Raw genomic sequence first — 18,852 nt, forward strand, 5'->3', positions numbered from 1 at the left:
CTCCAATCATTTCATCAAGCAGCATTTGCATCCACACATATTATTTAGTGTCACATTTATTCCATATAAATGTTCTAATAATACAATATACTTTAGCTCGTTACCTCATGTGTTGTTTTTAAATTTTCTGGAAGAGTCAGGTTTGGGTGACTAAGTATTAAGAGATTATTGAAAAACATGTTTTCCTGGGCAGAGACCAACAAAAAAACTATATTAAAACAATTTAAAATATGAAGTTTAATGTGAATTGATATGGAAGTTATGTCTATAATATGCTGTAGTGCACACTCTGTGTTGGCTGAAATTTACCAAAATTTTGCAGCAATTCAATGTGAGATTTTGATAATATTAAAAATTAAAAAATGAAGTAACAGAAATAAGGTAAGTGATACAACTCAGATGTGAACTGAATGTGCTCAGCATCTGACTGAAAGCAAACAGGGAATGAGAAGATCGATTCATCTACTACATCACAGGAAGAGTCATTAGCAACTAATGTTCATGCTCTTCATCCAAAAATATGCACTGGAAATCCAAACATCAGCACTACTCCCAGTGGACCATGGGGCAAGGTGTGTGAGGGAGCCTTGGGCAGAAGGGGCAGGGCTGGGAAAAGCAGCCTTCAAAGCCACCCAGACTGTGGTGCAGCCCCTACTCCTCAAAGCTGCATAGAATGGTGCTCTGGCAGCAATTCAAAGGGAACTGACGCTCCAGCCACTGCCACTGCTACTGTGGCAGCAGTGGCAGATGGAGACATGGGTCCCTTTCAATTGCTAGGCCCTGGGACAACTGCCTCCTATGTTCTCCCCCCCCCCCCCCCCATCAGAGGGACCAACGTTATAAAAGATTTTGGTAGGATTACCAAAACTTTCTAAACTAGTTTAGCAACCTCTAGAAAGAGCTATTTGTTCATTTAATCCAAGATGAAACAAACTAAGGTCACACCAAACAGGGCTTTAGATCACATTAGAAACAAATAGGTTTTTAAAAAAACCTAATACAGACCTTAGGTGAAAAATAAATGACAAATATATATTAAATTGTGATTTGACTGGACCTCACTGGTCCAGTTTTAATGACATGTAACTGTGATTGCTTGTAAAAGCCAGAGCAGGGAAGAAAGAGGTAGATTTTTTTCTTGTAATGGAGATAAATATTTCTCCTTCCTATGCCTTTAGTGCAAATTGGAAATAGGTACCATTACTGAAGTCTGTTTTCAGATGTAGAGAGAGAGAGGTACATCATTCATGTCAGTGGGAAAGTTTGAATATCACAGTATTCTTGTTATGTGCCATATATTTTCTGCCATGGTGCATAGATGAGGTGAAGGAGTGTCAGAATAATTTACAGACCAAAATAAATACCATTAAAACACTTATTTGAAGCTTGCACTTTCCTTGAAAGATGTAATTTTTTTTAATGAAGCCTTCTCAGGGTATGTCTAGACTACATGCCTCTGTCGCCAGAGGCATGTAAATTGGACTACCCAACATAGTCAATGAAGCAGGGATTTAAATATCTCCGGCTTCATTAAAATAAAAATGGCCACCACGGTGTGCTGGCTCAGCTGATCGTCAGCACAGCGTGGCAGTCAAGACGCGGATCGGTCGACAGGGAACGCCTTTGTCGACTGCTCCTGTAAACCTCGTTAACCACACCTGGCGACAGAGGCATGTAGTCTAGACATATTCTCAAGCTTTTATATTAGTTTCAATACCAAGGACTACTTTCTGTTAAGGACAGCACTTGGAGAAAAACCTTAAACATTTTGGTCTCTGTGGTGGCTTGAAATTACTGTCTTGCTCTCACTAAGGACACAAGAAGTTAATTTCCCTGAAAACATAGGAACTTGCATTTTAAAAAAATCGTTTGTTACATACTGTATTGAAAAAACAATGTTCAGGTCTGGACTGCTCTGAGCCTGGATGCCCTAATCTACTGCTTTGGCAGGAGTTAGACATGCTAGGGAGCAAAGAAGGATTAGCTTTAATAAGATTCCTGATTTCCTGGCAATAGGCAGCACTAACTTGGTTTATCAGAAGGAGAATTCACTTCACTCATCTGTTATGCAGCACCAGCAAAGGATAAGTAGGATAAACTAGGTTGCCAATTTTATGTTACTGGATAGTGTGGATTGGATAAATGGTAAAATGGATAGAAAGCTGGCTAGATCGTTGGGCTCAACGAGTAGTGATCAATGGCTTGATGTTTAGCTGGCTATCAGTATCATGCGGAGTGCCCCAAGGGTGGCTCTGGTGAGGCCACATCTGGAGTATTGTGTCCAGTTCTGGCCCCCCCACTTCAGAAAAGATGTAGACGCATTGGAGAGAGGCTGTTCTCAGTAATGATGGATGGCAGAACAAGGAGCAATGGTCTCAAGTTACAATGCGGGAGGTCTAGATTGGATATTAGGAGAAACTATTTCACTAGAAGGGTGGTGAAGTACTGGGAAGGGTTACCTAGAGAGGTGGTAGAATCTCCATTCCTGCTGGTATTTAAGTCCTGGTTTGACAAAGCCCTGGCTGGGATGATTTAGTTGGGATTGGTCCTGCTTTGGGCAGGGAGCTGGACTAGACGACCTTGTGAGGTTTCATCCAGCCCTAGGAATCTACAATTCTATGAGTCCATAGTTCTAAGGGTCAGTTCTAGGGCCGGTTTTATTCAACATCTTTATTAATGACTTGCATGAGGGGATGGATCGCACCCTCAGCAAATACGCAGACAACAATAAGCAAGGAGGAGAGGTAGAGATAGGGTCCAGAGTGACCTAGACAAATTGGAGGTTTAGGCCAAAAGAAATCTGATGAGGTTGAACAAGGACAAGTGCACTTGGGATGGAACAATAACAAGCACTGTTACAGGCTATGGACCGACTGGCTAGGCAGCAGCAAAAGACCCAGGGATTACAGTGGATGAGAAGCTGGATATAAGTCAACAGTGTGTGATTGTAGCGGAGAAGGCTAACCGCATAGTAGGGTGCATTAGGAGGAGCATTGCCAGCAGATCTAGAGAAGTGACTCTTCCTCTTTATTCAGCATGGTGAGGCCACATCTAGAATACTGCATCCAATTCTGGGGCCCCCATTACAGAAAGGATGTGGACACATTGGAGAAAGTCGAATGGAGGGAAACAAAAATGATTACAAGGAGAGCCTGAGGGAGTTGGGCTTATTTAGTCTAGAGAAGAGAAGAGTAAGGCGGGATTTGATAGCAGCCTTCAACAATATGTTTAACCTGTTAGCCAATAAAACAGGATTTTACATCCCTGCAGCTCAGATACCTAACACACATAGAAAGGGAGGGACATAATCAGGTTTTTACTGAAGAATTTTCTTGTGATGTTTAGTTAACGAGAGTGCTACACAACCATTTTCTATTTGGAGAGAACTTTAGAAGCTAGAATTGCTGTTACATTATTCATAATAAACAATCATTTAGGTAATAGCAAAACCCTCAGATTTTCCTATGAATAGTGTTACAGGCACTTTCTCTCTTTGACCCATCCTCACATAAGTGTAAACAGCATGGACACGTTCTTATCAGTTCCCTGTGCCAATCCCCCTGAGATTCTAAGATGCCTCTAACAATTATCCATCATCCATCAGTTTTACACTTGACTGTGCCCAGCTCAGTCAAGTGTAAAACCTTGTTCTAAGCTGAAGCCCAAACAGTAACACACATTAGTTTGAGCTGCCAGGGTAATGAATTTCTAGTGCAGTGCTACCCGGTTTCTGATTAGTTATTGGAAACTAAGGAGAATGCCCACCAGGCATAGAGTTAAGTCTTCCATTATAGTTTTTAATTCTGTGCTGACTCTATGCAGTGCCAGGATAGGCAAGTGGGATGCAAGCTTAATGCTTTTTTGGCAGTCTCTGGCCATTGGCCAACTAGCCAAAGAATCTTTTGATTTGGTAAGTGAGGTTCAAAATAATACATCATCATCCCATGACAGTGGAGAGGAAAGATGTTCACATTGTGAGCCACCTGAGATCACCACTTATCTGTCAAGTTCTTTTTCATCTGACCTTGGAAAAGGCTACTATTTGCCTAAAGGTAACAGTGCCTCATATCAAGTGATGTTACACTTTATTTTGGAAAACACTTAAAGTACAAATCACAGGAGATTGGCAATAAACCACAAATCTATTGTGACAACCTAAAATTTTTTAGAGATTATTATTTTGGAGTTAAAATGGCAAGCTGTAAAGAGACAGAAACGTGTTTTTTTTCTTTACCTTTTAACTCCCACTTTTCTCTTAGTATAGGCATACACTAGCATACATAAGCATCTTTAATGGGACAATAGCTATTTTGGAAAACTTTTGAAACATTCAGTAAGTACAAACATTTTTGCTGCTAGTCCTATCAGATATTAGTTTAACACAGAGTACTCACTCTTTTAATTTCTACTTGCACACACCTTGATATTTACTTCTAATCTTCAGGTGATCAGTATAGTCTAATTCTATTTACTGTTCAGTGTAATTAAATAAAAGCACAGAAGACTCCTACATTGTTAGGATTTTTCAGATGCTGTTGTCTAGCATGCTAGAGTGTGTTAACAATAACAAACATGCAAAATAATACCTTATGCATTTCTGAAGTATCTTTCATCCTAATTATACAGGAGCTGAAGTGTATAGTGACAGCTATACTTATGATAACATTTAATTTCTACAGTGCTTTTTTGCCTTTAATTTTTCCCAAATTTGTATCCTTTTAAGATGAGATTTTTTTTCAAGTTCTAGTCTCTGCACAACAGTTCACAGTATTTGAGCAAGGCTCCACAAGAATCTCTTGCCCCCTGAGAAAGCTGCATACTGAATGAGCCACAGCCATTATACCTGGTATATGGTGAATGAGATGAGAATCTCCAGAAACCTCATTAATCTACTGAAATAAGTAGTTTTAGTCTGGTTTAGTTCAATTTAACAAAGTAGACCTGGATGCTCACTGTGCAGAAAGGACACTTCTAGTAAACAGTACATCAGCCAAGGTGCATGCAGATGTCAACCACACTTAAAACAGGCTGGACAGTGCTCAGTGAATGAGGCAAGGAATAAACAATTAGGTTAATTTGAAAAGGCATGTGTAATAGAATGGACCAGAATCCTTAAGACAGCTAGTTCCATCTAATTAGCTCTGTCAGTTATTTGTAGTTTAATTAACAGAACCAGTAGGGCACAGAGAAGCTGATTCCCCAATAAAAAGCAATTGGAAGTTGCAAAGGGCGGGTGGAGGGAAAGAGACAATCAGAGTGAGAGACTGAAACTTAAGTTTGAGAAATATTGTGTTAATAAATCCAGCCCCCAACAGAGGAGTGACTGAGACAATGAAGAGATGTTTTGGTCACTTGATAGACAGAGCCTTGAAAAGTAGGGAAAGTCTATTAATGATGACAAGTGGTCAGAATCTCCATTTTACACTACCTGAAAAACTCAGCACTAGAGTTTATTTTATGACTTACCAAGGCATTAGTTCAGAATTCAGGAGAGCATGCGATCTATCATGCATCATCTCTTGCAGCACATAGGTGCTTCTTTAAGGTTTCATTTAATTGCTATTCCTGACTACTATCCTACAGTTGGAGCTCTGTACCAATTTGTAGCCCCTCTAACTTCACTGGCACTCCATGGGGATAAGAGTCTACTACCTGTGCAGTGCTGATGCAATTACCAGATCTGGACTTCTAGGTAATTTATTGGCTCTACTAAGTCCAAGGCCATATGGTTGCAAGCTACATGCTGAATGATAGAAAATTAATAAAAGTGAGGATTTGTCTTCTTGATTCTGTCTTTAAACAGAAAAGCCAGAAGTCCTGCATTAAATTCAAAATAAAATCTTTCAGACTCAAACATTGACATTTGTAATCTTGTGTGCAAGTGATGAATTGCAGGGAATTTTATGAGAAAAGACAAGAGTATAAAAGAGAAACCAGTTCTCTCATTCTAGACCAGATGAAATATTATGGAAAGTAACTTGTTGCCCATAAACCAGAATGTTAACTTAAGAATAAAATTATATTCTATATGTACAATATGGACAAAATACTTGTACAAACACAGTAAAATGGGTAGGAAATGTTTGCTGTATAAGAAAGCCCTTGTCAAGGTCACTGAGAGCTATGCTTCTATTTTGGAAACAATTGTTTTTTTAGTTTTCTTTATGTGTTAATAAGAATTTAAAAGTTTCAGTCAAATTAATATTTTAAGACCAGTGTAAAGTTGTTCCTATACATTTACAACCTGGATACTGTACTTAAGATTTTTCAGTATGGTCATGCATTTTGTACCACAGCTATTTTTATAACAACCAGAGGGTACAGTATGTTCTCTAAAGGGATTTTTAGTAATGCTTGTCTTTCAGTGAACACTGTCTTTCAGTGTGTTTGCCTAACTTTGAGCCTGCAAGGGAAAGCACAGCCACACTTCTAGTCCACTGCAGCATATTTCAACAATATCTAATTTTAAATCATTTTAGAAGTTTTCCATCTTTGGCTTTCCTATTTTATTGTAGAACTGACCAATTTCATAGGGATTTATAGTGATAAAAATATATTAACCCTGGAGACAATTTTATTTTTAACAGAATGATCAGACATTCAAAAGAATACCACTGTGGGAAATGCGTATGATGGAGATCGTAGCAAAACTGTTCTTCATTATGTATTTTTAGGGCCTTGTTCAATTCCTGTTGGAAGCCAATGGAAAGACTCCCAATGTACTTTGATGTTAGGTGAAGAGAGGCCTTGAACTAGTAGAAAAAAATCATGGAGCATGTTCAGTTTTTAACTTTCAAAATTTGTAATACATTTGAAAAAAAATCTATTTTCCAATACAAAAAATTAACTACCAACACAATAATGGTTGCATTATCCAAGCACAAAAACAGACACAATTATTTAAAAAGCGAGTCACATTTTCATTCAAGCTCACAAGCAATTAAAAAATTGTTGGAGACCAATCAAGAGAAATTTAGTCCAAAAATAATTTTTTTTTGGGGGGGGGGGGGGGAGGAGCAATAGTAATGTCGGAATGACTGAAGACAGGGATTTAAAAGGAAATGGCCACTTTGACTTTGACCACAGCACGAGTGACATGAACCTATAATCATAGAAACCCAGGGCTGGAAGTGACCTCAGGAGGTCATTGAGTCCAGCCCCCTGTCCAAGGCAGGACCAATCCTAACTAAATCATCCCAGTCAGGGACTTATAATAATAATATTTTTTCTATAATATTTGTACTTCTCTTTAGTTACCAGCCATTATCCCTTAATGCTAAATAGTCTGTCAATATGATCTGAAGTATTCCTGAAGAAAAAAAAGCCACAAAACCTCTGCCACAAAATTCCCCTTCCTTCCACCTTATCATAGGCTCAGTTGTGGCTACAAGGCATAGTCAAGGTAGGGATCAATAAGGAGGGGTACCCCTGCAATTAGCAGCTCCTAAAGGCATTGTGTTTATAGGAGAGCAATGGGACTGTTGCTACTCTGCTTCCCTTTGAAAAGATACAACAGGTATGTCATCTGGGTAAGGTATAGAATCATAGAATACTAGGACTGGAAGGGACTTCGAAGTCCATGGCAGGACCAAATACTGTCTAGACCATCCCTGATAGACATTTATCTAACCTACTCTGAAATAACTCCAGAGATGGAGATTCCACAACCAGTATTTTCTACTGGTTTCAGTAGAGCCATTCCTGCTTCTTCTGATGAATCTAGTACTGTCCACGGTCTTAGGATCAGAACTTCCTTTCTTCCCAGAGGAGCTAAATGAACACAGCTGTGCCCAATCCCTGTGAAGATGCCTAGCAGTGCCAATGGGACTACCTGAGACCTTTTTGCAGCTTGCCAAGTACAACTGAGGCTTGAATATTGAGAAGAATAAGTTGAAAGGAGCTCAACCTCTTGGCTTAACAGAGAGACCAGGCCTCAAGTTTCACATGACTATAGTGTAAGCATATTCCTGAAGTGGAGCTAGTGATTTATTCATTGTTTGTCTCACAGGTGTATGTATCAAAGATGGAATTTACCTGCAGTGACAGACATGTATATTTGTGCAATGGTTGGTAAGGGAAGATGTGGTGTTTTTGTAGGTCTGCATTTCTTCTATCAAATGTATGAGTTTTCAAAAGCACTCATCTCCAGCATATGCCACTCTTGAGAACTGCTGGTTTAGGGATGTGGTGAAAATGCTAACAATGTCATTTGCTTTTTGATACTGGAGGCAGTAAACCTGCATGCTCCATTCATTATATACATTCCCTTGCCCCTTGCTGACCAAAATAAGCTATTTAAAAAAGAGGTATGCTTATGAAAAAGTAGTGATATTGAAGTGGTGTTCACCTTGGTTTGCATTTTTTTGTGCTTGGTCAGATTGCTACATATATAGCCTTGGCTAGAGCTGGATGTTAGGGTATGTCATGGCGAAACCATGGTGAAAAACCAAACCCACAGAATTGTGTCTGTGAGCCAGAATCAACTGACTCGTTCTCACTGTGGCTGGAGCCCCAGGTTTTCTTTACTGTGAGGAAAGGCACAGAAAACAAATATTTTAAATACATCAGTTGTCTTAATTGGGTGAGTACATAAGTTAATCAGGGTTTTTGATCAAGTGACAAGTGATTTGCTGATCAGTGTAACCAGGTGGTCTAATTTCATAGAGACAGTCCTGATACTCGGGACTTTGCCTTACATAGGAACTTCTGAATCCCTACCCCTTCTCAATTTTTCACACTTGCTATCTAATCAAACTATTGCTGAATAGCAAAAAGCTGTTGATTCTTCTTTCATTTCTCATAGTGGATAAGGTTTGACAAGGTTACTAAAATAATATGTAAATGAGGATAGCAACAGATGATTGAATGAAGTCTCAAGCTGCAGTGTGGGAGGTCTAGGTTAGTTATTAGGAAAACTATTTCATTAGGAGGGTGGTGAAGCATTGGAATGGGTTACCTAGGGAGGTGGTGGAATCTCTATCTCTAGAGGTTTTTAGTCCTGGCTTGACAAAGCCCTGGCTGGGATTATTTAGTTGGGATTGGTCCTGCTTTTAGCAAGGGGTTGGATTCAATGACCTCCTGAGGTCTCTTCCAACCCTATGATTCTATGCTTGGCAATTAAGAATAGATTATTCAGGTGAAAAAATTAGTCAGAAAGATATTTTTGTACATGATGGTCCTTGTTTTTAGTTATTTGAATCAGCAAACAAAACTTAAAAGCACCAAAATGTTTTCTTTGTTCTTAATTGAAAGTTTCCCTGTCTGGATCATTCCTAAATGACAATACTGCCATCTTGACTGTACCAGCAATTGCAGTCCAATCAAATGTAAAACTATTGGGGAATATCTCTATGAATGATAACATGAATGATTCCAAATCTAACTCTCACCTGTAATTAATAATTCCCAAACTTATTGCCCAGGAACCATGCTTTCTAACAACATGCTAGGATTTAAGAAGTGGTGACCAGTTGAAAGCATCAACTGAAAAGTTGATGAATTATATATTTGGCTCTTTGGGCTATCAGACAGTCTCAGCATCCCTGCTTTGTGATGTGTCTGCAGCTCAGCTTACCTGTGTAATACATGCCCCAGTGAAAGCCACAATCACAGCCACCACATTAACAGTAAGTTGGAACTGTAGGAACTTGGAGATGCTATCATAAACATTACGGCCCCACATGACAGCCTTCACAATGCTACTGAAATTATCATCTGTCAGGATAATATCGGAGGCTTCCTTTGCAACATCGGTGCCCGCAATACCCTGGGGAAAAATAGTAGAAAATTATGATAAAAATGAGTGATGAGAAAGAAAAAAGCAGTAGTTAGAAAATGGATCTTTGGGTATCTTTTACAACTGCTTAATCACATTAATAAAATAATGGTAACTGGTGAGTACATGCTGGCTGTGTCTAGACTGGCAAGTTTTTCTGGAAAATCAGCCGCTTTTCCGGAAAAACTTGCCAACTGTCTACACAGGTGGCTTGAATTTCCAGAAAAGCACTGACGATCTCATGTAAGATCATCAGTGCTTTTGCGGAAATACTATGCTGCTCCCGTTCGGGCAAAAGTCTTTTTCCGAAAGACTCTTGCGCAAAAGGGCCAGTGTAGACAGCAGAGATTTGTTTTCCGCAAAAAAGCCCCGATCGCGAAAATGGCGATCGGGGCTTTTTTGCGGAAAAGCACGTCTTGATTGGCCACGGACACTTTTCCGCAAAAGGTACTTTTCCGGAAAAGCATCCTGCCAATCTAGATGCTCTTTTCCGAAAATGCTTTTAACGGAAAACTTTTCCTTTAAAAGCATTTCTGGAAAATCATGCCAGTGTAGACGTAGCCGCTGTGTCTTGGACATGTTGGCTAATAGGTTTGGAGGTGTGTGTCAGTAGAAAGCAGGGGAACACCTTGTGATGAGCTCTTTGAGAATTTGATGATAACAACTGAGGATGAACAAGGGAGCTAATATACGTGTTGCTGTAGTTCTGATGGATTTTTTTAAATGCCTATATAGAACTGCCAGTACAAATTGAAATTGCACAGCTCAAATTGAACTCAGTATCTATGATGCTGTTCATTTCTTGTTTTCAGACGTTGCTGTAGTAGTGTCACAAAATGTAGGTGGACTAGTAAGTTGTATTTGGTGGTAGAGTTTACCAAGTCAAAACAATGTTCTGTTTAATAGGAAAGTGTTCTTCCTGTTCCATCTTGCTACCAGGAAGAATTCAAAATGAACTTTCTTCTATTAACATCAGGATTCTGCACATTCTCAATATTTATTTTTATAAGATTCTTGCAAAAAAATATACCAAGCAAAACTCTCTGCTGATTGCATTCTGGAACTGCATTAAAAACCCTTGATTACACAAGTGATTACAGCCATTTCCAGAAAGCTGAAACTTCTCAATGTGTGAAATGAACATCACTAAATGAACAATCAATAAACCATTTCACTCCATGCATTATATAAACAGAAAAACTCTCTCTAAGCAAATCTATGATGCAAAGAAAATGACAAATAACTATGTTCAGGGTCATACCATTGCAAAGCCAACATCAGCTTTTTTAAGTGCTGGTCCATCATTGGTTCCATCGCCAGTCACTGCAACAACCTGCCTCTGCTCCACCTGCGTACTGTCAATAATACCTGCAAAATATATTGACAACTCACAGAATATTGACCTTAAAAATAGGAGGCTCCATTTTGAAGTAAAATATCTGTGCCATTGGCCCCACAGAGTATATAGATTTTGTTCCCAGAGAAAACAATGCAGTAAGCAGTGTAAGTGGCTCCTGATCATACTGCACCCATTAAAGTAACTAGCAAAACATTCAGCCGTTTCAATGGAACAGGCTCAGCCCAGCATGTGCTTCCTTGTGAAAGATGAAGATTTCTACTGTTTGAAACTTTGCTTCCCAGTATAATCCAGTAAGGCCCCAATTCCCTGATTAACTTTCATGGGACTTGAGTATGTTCTCAAATACCTTGCTGAATGAGGACAGACATAAGCAACAGCTTAAGACAAACACAAATGCTTTCCCAAATCCAGGCTTTCATTGACATGTCTGGTTTTTTGGAATGTCTCCCAGGGAAGTTTAACTTCCAGACCAAAATGGCAATAGTGGCTATTAGTGACTGCTATTTTCTGGAGTTGTAATAGGGTTTTCCAGAGACATATTCAGAAGTACTGAAGTACTATCAACTAAATAAGAAATGTGGAAATCATATATTTTAGTTTAATGGAAGTACAAGTAATAATAATGCTTCAAATTTATCTAGTTCTTTCCTTCCAAGGATCTCAAAGTGTTAGTAACATTAATATACTAAGTTTCATCTCATCTTGATGCAACAGAAAAATATTTTCCATACTCTACAGCTAGAGAGACTGAGGAAGTGATATTAAATTACTCATCTAAGGCCACACAAGAAACACTATAGTTTAGTCATAGGAACCTCATTACACTAAATTCATGTCCACATTTAATTGGGAGTATATGATTAGTTCTGTTTATTGCCTTTGATATGCATGCTGGAAAAATTCTACAGTTAAATCCTGCACTATCTAATGCAAAGTCACAGAGTTATAGATTAGATTATATGATCTAATAATTATTAGTCATGGTAATAAGTGTGTGTACTCTACATATTTATTGTACATAAAATACACTTTTCAAATGTTGCTATATTGAACATTGACATATTAAAACTTTTATAACTATACATTTTTCTGTAATAATGAATTATTTCTTATATCTTTAATATTAAAATAATACTACATAGCTAATAAGGTTTATTGCTATTAATCCTTGAGGTACCATTCAAGACAATGTTTCATGACAGATGGCGAATAGGAATTTCTTCAGACAGAGTTGTATTATGCTAGATCAGATACTGAGTGAACCCAAGAGAGGTATAACGACCTGTAGCTAAATATATGAAAATAGCCATTCCCTTGAAGAAGAGACAGAGAGTCAGGGAGAAAGACACTGTCCAGATAAAGGATAAAACTTCCAAAAGCATCTGAGTGATTGATGAGCCTAACTCCCCATTTGAAAAGACACTTACACACCAATCCATTACATTTCAATGAGACAAAAGCATTTTGACACTTTTAGACAACATTCATAGGCTGTATTTCAAATCTAGGAGTTGTTCCACCTCCCACTGAAGAATGGAAATTTTTAACACCAATTTTAATGTAAGTAGAATCAGATGGGAAGTCCTTATATGTGCCAATAATTTCTCAGATTATTAAAACTATTTTTAAATTAATTTAATTTTTTTGGAATTCATTCTGTTTTTTTTTTAACTTTTCCATTTAAATCACCTTGGATGATAGCATTATATGAGTCAGTTTAAATCACCCTTATAGACTCAATTCTCTTGCAGTGACTCTACTTGACTTGCATAAGTAAACCCTATTTTTTGCTCCTGACCTTTTTTGTAGTTAATTTCATTTCTGTTCTTGCACTCTGGTGTAGTGATACCCAAAGTGCACGGTACATCCATACAGGGACTGACAGTTTTTTTTTTCATTAAAAAAATAAGTTTTTAGTTACTGTAGCTAAAGCTTCAAAACATGAAAAGAATCATACCTGAGATTGCAGAAAGCCTGTAACAATAACCAGGGTGTTTTTTTTCCTCCTTCTCCTTTCCCCCCACCCCTCACGGAGTGTGTGCTGTGGCTGGCAGGTGGAAGTTGTGAGCTTCTAACCAGGGTTTGAAATCTAGAAGCCTCTGCTCATTGGTTGAGACTTAATTAGGGAGAGAGGCTATCAGGAAGTCCAGGGCATTATAAAGGAGTGAGTCAGAGACCAGGAAGCTTGTGACCAGGGAGTTTGGAGAGGGAGTTGGGAAGGGGATGAGATACACTCGTCAGTCTTTAACATCTTGTCACTACATTCCTTCCCTTCAGGGAAGCATTGACTAACAACCGAGGAATTTCTCAGAAGGAAGGCAGGTATGGATGGTGATAGCTCTGCTGTTGTTACATGCACAGCATGTGTCATGTTTGTCTTCCTCCCAGAAGATACAAGGGATTTCATCTGCACTAAGTGCAAGCTGGTCACCATTTTGGAAGAAAAAATTAGAGGACTGGAGGCCCAAGTATTGACCATATGTTCTATCATAGAGGATGAAGACTTCCTCGATAGAAGACACCGTCTAATCTTCCAGCCACAGCAGGTTGAAGAGCCAGTCAGGGCAGTACAGCACAAGCAAGGGAAAACTGGCAGCATGTAACCTCTAGAAGGAGAAGAAGGCCAGCTCAGGTATCCCCCATTCCTGTAGAAGTAAGTAACTGCTTTCAAGCTCTCTCCACAGGCACCATGGTAGAGAATGCTTTGGCAGGGACCTCTCAGGTACCAAGCCAGGGCTTTGTCAAGACAAGACATAAACACCGCTATGGATGGAGACTCCACTACTTCCCTAGATAACCCATTCCAGTGATTTACCACTCTCCTAGTGAAATAGTTTTTCCTAATATCCAACCTGAACCTCTCCCACCAAAACTTGAGACCACTGCTACTTGTTCTGCCATCTGTCACTATCGAGTCTTCGCTTCTGCAGACTAAACACACCCAACTCCCTTGGGTCACATGCTCCAGTCACATGCTCCAGCCCACTAATCATTTTGGTTGCCCTCCGCTGGACCCTCTCCAATGTGCCCACGTCCTTTTTGTAGTGGGGAGCCCAGAACTGGACACAATACTCCAGATGTAGCCTCACCAAATCGAATAAAGGGGAATAATGACATCTCTGGATCTGCTGGCAATGCTCCTCTTAATGCAACCTAATATGCCATTAGCCTTCTTGGCTACGAGGGCACACTGTTGACTCATATCTAGCTTCTTATCCACTGTAACCCCCAGGCCTTTTTCTGCAGAATTACTACTTAACTGGTTGGTCCCCAGCTTGTAACTATGCTTGGGATTCTTCCATCCCAAGTGCAGGACTCTACACTTGTCCTTGTTGAACCTCATCAGATTTCTTGTGGCGCAATCCTCCAATTTGTCTAAGTCACTCTGGACCCTATCTCTGCCCTCAAGCGTATCAACCTCTCCCCCTAGCTTAGTGTCTTCCGCAAAGTTGCTGAGGGTGCAATCCATCCCCTCATCCAGGTCATTAATAAAGATATTGAACAAAACCGGTCCTAGAACTGAACTTTGGGGCACTCCGCTAGAAACCGACCGCCATCCTGACATCGAGCCATTGATCACTACCCGCTGGGCCCGGCCTTCTAGCCATCTTTCTATCCATCTTAATGTCCATTTATCCAATCCACATTCCCTTAACTTGCTGGCAAGAATATTGTGGGAGAACGTATCATAAGCCTTGCTAAAGTCAATGTATATAACATCCACTGACTTTCCCACATCCACAGAGCCAGTTACCTCATCATAGAAGCTAATCAGATTGGTCAGGCATGACTTGCCCTTTGTGAATCCATGCTGACTATTCCTAATCACTTTCCTCTCTTCCAAGTGCCTCAAAATGGATTCCTTAAGGATCCCTTCCATGATTTTTACAGGAACTGAGGTAAGACTGACTGGCCTATAGTTCCCTGGATCGTCGTTCTTCCCTTTTTTGAAAATGGGCACTATATTTGCCTTTTCCCAATCATCCGGGATTTCTCCCAATATCCACGACTTTTCAAAGATAATGGCCAAAGGCTCCTCAATGACATTTGCCAACTCCCTAAGTACCCTTGGATGCATTAAGTCCAAACCCAAGGATTTGTGTATGTTTAGCTTTTCTAAATAGTTCCTAACCCATTCTTTACTCACCAAGGGCTGTCCATCTTCATCCCATCTTGCGTCACTTAGCGCATTAGTCCGGGAGCACACCTTGTCCGTGAATACAGAGGCAAAGAAAGCATTGAGTACTTCAGCTTTCCCCACATCATCTGTCACTAGGTTACCTACTTCATCTAGTAGGGACCGCACACCCTCTCTGATCACCTTCTTCTTGTTAACATGCCTGTAGAAACCTTTCTTGTTATCCTTCACATCCTTAGCCAGTCGCAATTCCATTTGCACTTTTGCCTTCCTGATAACCCCCCGGCATTTTCGAGCTATATATTTAAACCCCTCCCTAGTCATTTGTCCAAGTTTCCACTTTTTGTAAGCTTCCTTTTTGTGTTTAAGTTCACTAAGGATTTCCCCTTTAAGCCAATCCGGTCTCCTGCCATGTTTGCCTCTCTTGCTATGCGTCGGGATGGTTTCTTTCTGTGCCTTCAATATTGCTTCTTTAAAATCTGCCAGCTGTCCTGGACTCCTTTCCTCTTCATGTTAGCATCCCAGGGGATTCTGCCTATCAGGTTTCTGAGGGAGTCAAAATCTGCTTTTTTGAAGTCCAAGGTGTGTATTCTACTACTCTCTTTTCTTCCTTTGATCAGGATCCTGAAATCTACCATCTCATGATCTCTGCTTCCCAGGTTGTCACCCACCTCTACTTCCCCTATTAGTTCCTCCCTGTTTGTGAGCAGGAGGTCACGCTGTGCACAGCCCCTGGTCGGATCCTTCAGCACTTGTGTCAAGAAGTTATCCCCAACATTCTCCAAAAACTTTCTGGATTGCCTGTGCATTGCCGTATTGGTTTCCCAACAGATGTCAGGGCAATTAAAGTGCCCCACGAGAACCAGGGCCTGCAATCCGGAAAATTCTCTCAGTTATCTGAAGAAAGCCTCATCTACTTCATCTACCTGATACGGTGGCCTGTAGCAGACAACAACCACAACATCACTGCTGTTGTTTGTTCCTTTAAACTTAACCCATAGACTTTCAACAGGTTTTTCTCCCTCTTTATACTGGAGTTCAGAGCAATCGTAGTGCTCTCTTACATATAGTGTAACTCCGCCTCCTTTTCTCCCCTGCCTGTTCTTCCTGAACAGTCTATACTCTTCCATGACAGCGCTCCAGTCATGCAAGTCATCCCACCAAGTCTCTGTTATCCCAATTAAATCATATTTCTTGGACTGGGCCAGGGCCTCCAGTTCTTCCTGTTTGTTGCCCAGGCCTCTTGCATTCGTGTACAAACACCTCAGGTAACCAGTTGATCGCCCTATCTTCTCCATTCAAATCAGGGGTCCTCCTTTCTTGCTCGTTCCTCTCTGCATTTCTTCCGTGTATCCGACTTTCTCACTCCCCTCAGGGTTTGGTCGCCGTCCCCCGACGAACCTAGTTTAAAGCCGTCCTCACTAGATTTGCAAGGCTGCCCGCAAAGATGCTCCTTCCTCTCTTCGTTAGGTGGATCCCATCTCTTCCTAACAATCCTTGTGCTCGGAACAGAGTCCCATAGTCGAAGAAACCAAAGCCCTCTCTGCGACACCACGTACACAACCACGCATTTATGTCCTCAATTTGACGATCCCTGCCCAGTCCTTTCCCTTCAACAGGGTGGATGGACGAGAACACCACTTGCGCTCCGAATTCTTGGATCCTTCTTCCCAGCGCTACATAATCCGTTGTAATCCGCTCAAGGTCATTCTTGGCCGTATCGTTAGTTCCCACGTGGAGAATCAGGAAGGGGTAGCGATCCGAAGGTTTGATCAATTTGATAAGCCTTTCAGTGACATCATGAATGGGAGCTCCCGGTAAGCAGCACACCTCTCGAGATTCCAGGTCCAGATGGCAGATGGATAGCTCAGTCCCTCTTAGGAGGGAGTCTCCGACCACCACCACCCGTCGTTTTCTTTTGGGGGGGAGGTGGCCGTGGAACCCCCATTCCTAGGACTATGCATCCCATGCCTTCCAGTAGATGGTATCCCCTTCCAGTTTCTTCCTTGTGAGGTACCTTCCAAAGCATTCAGCACTGTAGAGCCTGTGGAGAGAGCCTGAAAGTGATTACCTACCTCTATAGCATTGGGGGATTCCAATGCTCGCCTTTTCCCCCTTCTAGAAGTTACATGCTGCCAGTTCTCTTCCTGGTCACGTACTGCCCTCTCTGGCTTCTCCACCTGCTGTGCCTGAAGGATTAAACGCTGCCTTCTATTGAGGAAGTCTTCATCCTCTCTGATCGAGTGTAGGGTTGACACTTGGCCCTCCAGTCCTCTAATTTTTTCTTCCAAAAGAGGATGGAGAGAAGCTGTTCTTAGTAGTGACGGATGGCAGAACAAGGAGCAATGGTCTCAAGTTACAGTGAGGGAGATGTAGGTTGGACATTAGGAAAAACTATTTCACTAGGAGGGTGGTGAAGCCCTGGAATGGGTTACTCAGGAAGGTGGTGGAATCTCCATCCCTAGAGGTTTTTAAGTCTTGCCTTGACAAAGCCCTGGCTGGGTTGGTTTAGTTGGGATTGGTCCTGCCTTGGGCAGGGTGCTGGACTTGATGACCATTTAAGGTCTCTTCCAGCTCTATGATTCTATGATTCCATGAAATGTCTAGTCCTTTTCTGTGAGTGCTAAGTCAAATGGCAGTGATTGCATTATAGACGTAAACATTATTAAGTGCATTACTACACATAAAAGCATATTACGTGAGCTCACAGTGTGACACTGTGGCCAGAAGGGCTAATGCAAACCTGGGATGTATTAATGGGATTCTAGATTGGTAGAGAGGTTATTTCACCTCTACATTTGGCATTGGTGTGGCTAATGCTGGAAGAGCGTGTCCTTTTCTGGTACCCACAATTCAAAGGGATGTTGAAAAACTGGAGAAGGTTCAGAGAAGAGCCAGAAGAATGATTAAATAATTAGAAAACATGCCTTCTAGTGACAGATCCAAGGAGCAAAATATTGGAAGAAGCCTTAGAGGACACTGATTCCTACCTCCATTAAGGGCATCTGCCTTCTATTTGACAAAGCAGCATCAAATATTGGGGACTTATAGAGCTAATCCTAGTTACTGATAGCCTGAGATCCTGGAATCCTGGGAAACTAACAATTCATTTTAGACCAGTACCTACCACATACTTTTCTTATCAATTTCCAAATTAAACTATTAAAATTAACTGTACCTGGCACTGAAAGTGGAAACCATTTCCCAGCCACTGACAGCTCCTCAGACCAGTCCTCAGAACCTTTATTGGTTAATCATTCACTAACAAAGTCAGTCAAGGTTCTGGTCTACAGCTTAAAGCTCCCTTTGGGCAAAAACCAATGCTGTGTTCATGACCTGCCTGGACAGCTACATTCATCTAAAACAATGCAGCTGAAAGTGAAGCTCACTACAGCTGGCAGTCGGGCATCTTTGGTGGTGAGCCAGTGATTGTGAAATGACCTACAAAAGGAGACCAGCATGAGCCCTGTTCAGTACAAAATCAAAATCAACTGGTTTGCAAAAGTCTTCCTGTAATAAATAAAGAAAAAAGAATTAATAATAAATGTATTTGTATAAGGAACATAAGGACAAAAACAT

At 40.7% G+C, this 18,852-nt stretch overlaps 1 protein-coding gene across 17 annotated transcripts in view; it reads right to left on the reverse strand.

Moving 5' to 3' along the window:
* Window positions 1-18,852, reverse strand: part of LOC102448489 (plasma membrane calcium-transporting ATPase 2) — an 858,088-nt gene that overhangs the window by 59,947 nt on the left and 779,289 nt on the right. For all 17 annotated transcript variants that reach the window (XR_012906525.1, XR_012906526.1, XM_075939331.1 and 14 more), the window contains 2 exons: window positions 11,037-11,143; window positions 9,575-9,766 (listed from right to left, as the gene is read on the reverse strand). Coding sequence is in view for 15 of the 17 variants with exons in the window: in XM_075939331.1 (XP_075795446.1) it covers window positions 9,575-9,766; window positions 11,037-11,143 (299 nt within the window). In the remaining 2 variants the exon portion in view is untranslated. The remainder of the gene's footprint in view (window positions 1-9,574; window positions 9,767-11,036; window positions 11,144-18,852) is intronic.

This window comes from Pelodiscus sinensis, chromosome 11 (assembly GCF_049634645.1).
Source record: "Pelodiscus sinensis isolate JC-2024 chromosome 11, ASM4963464v1, whole genome shotgun sequence".
Lineage (NCBI taxonomy): Eukaryota > Metazoa > Chordata > Testudines > Trionychidae > Pelodiscus > Pelodiscus sinensis.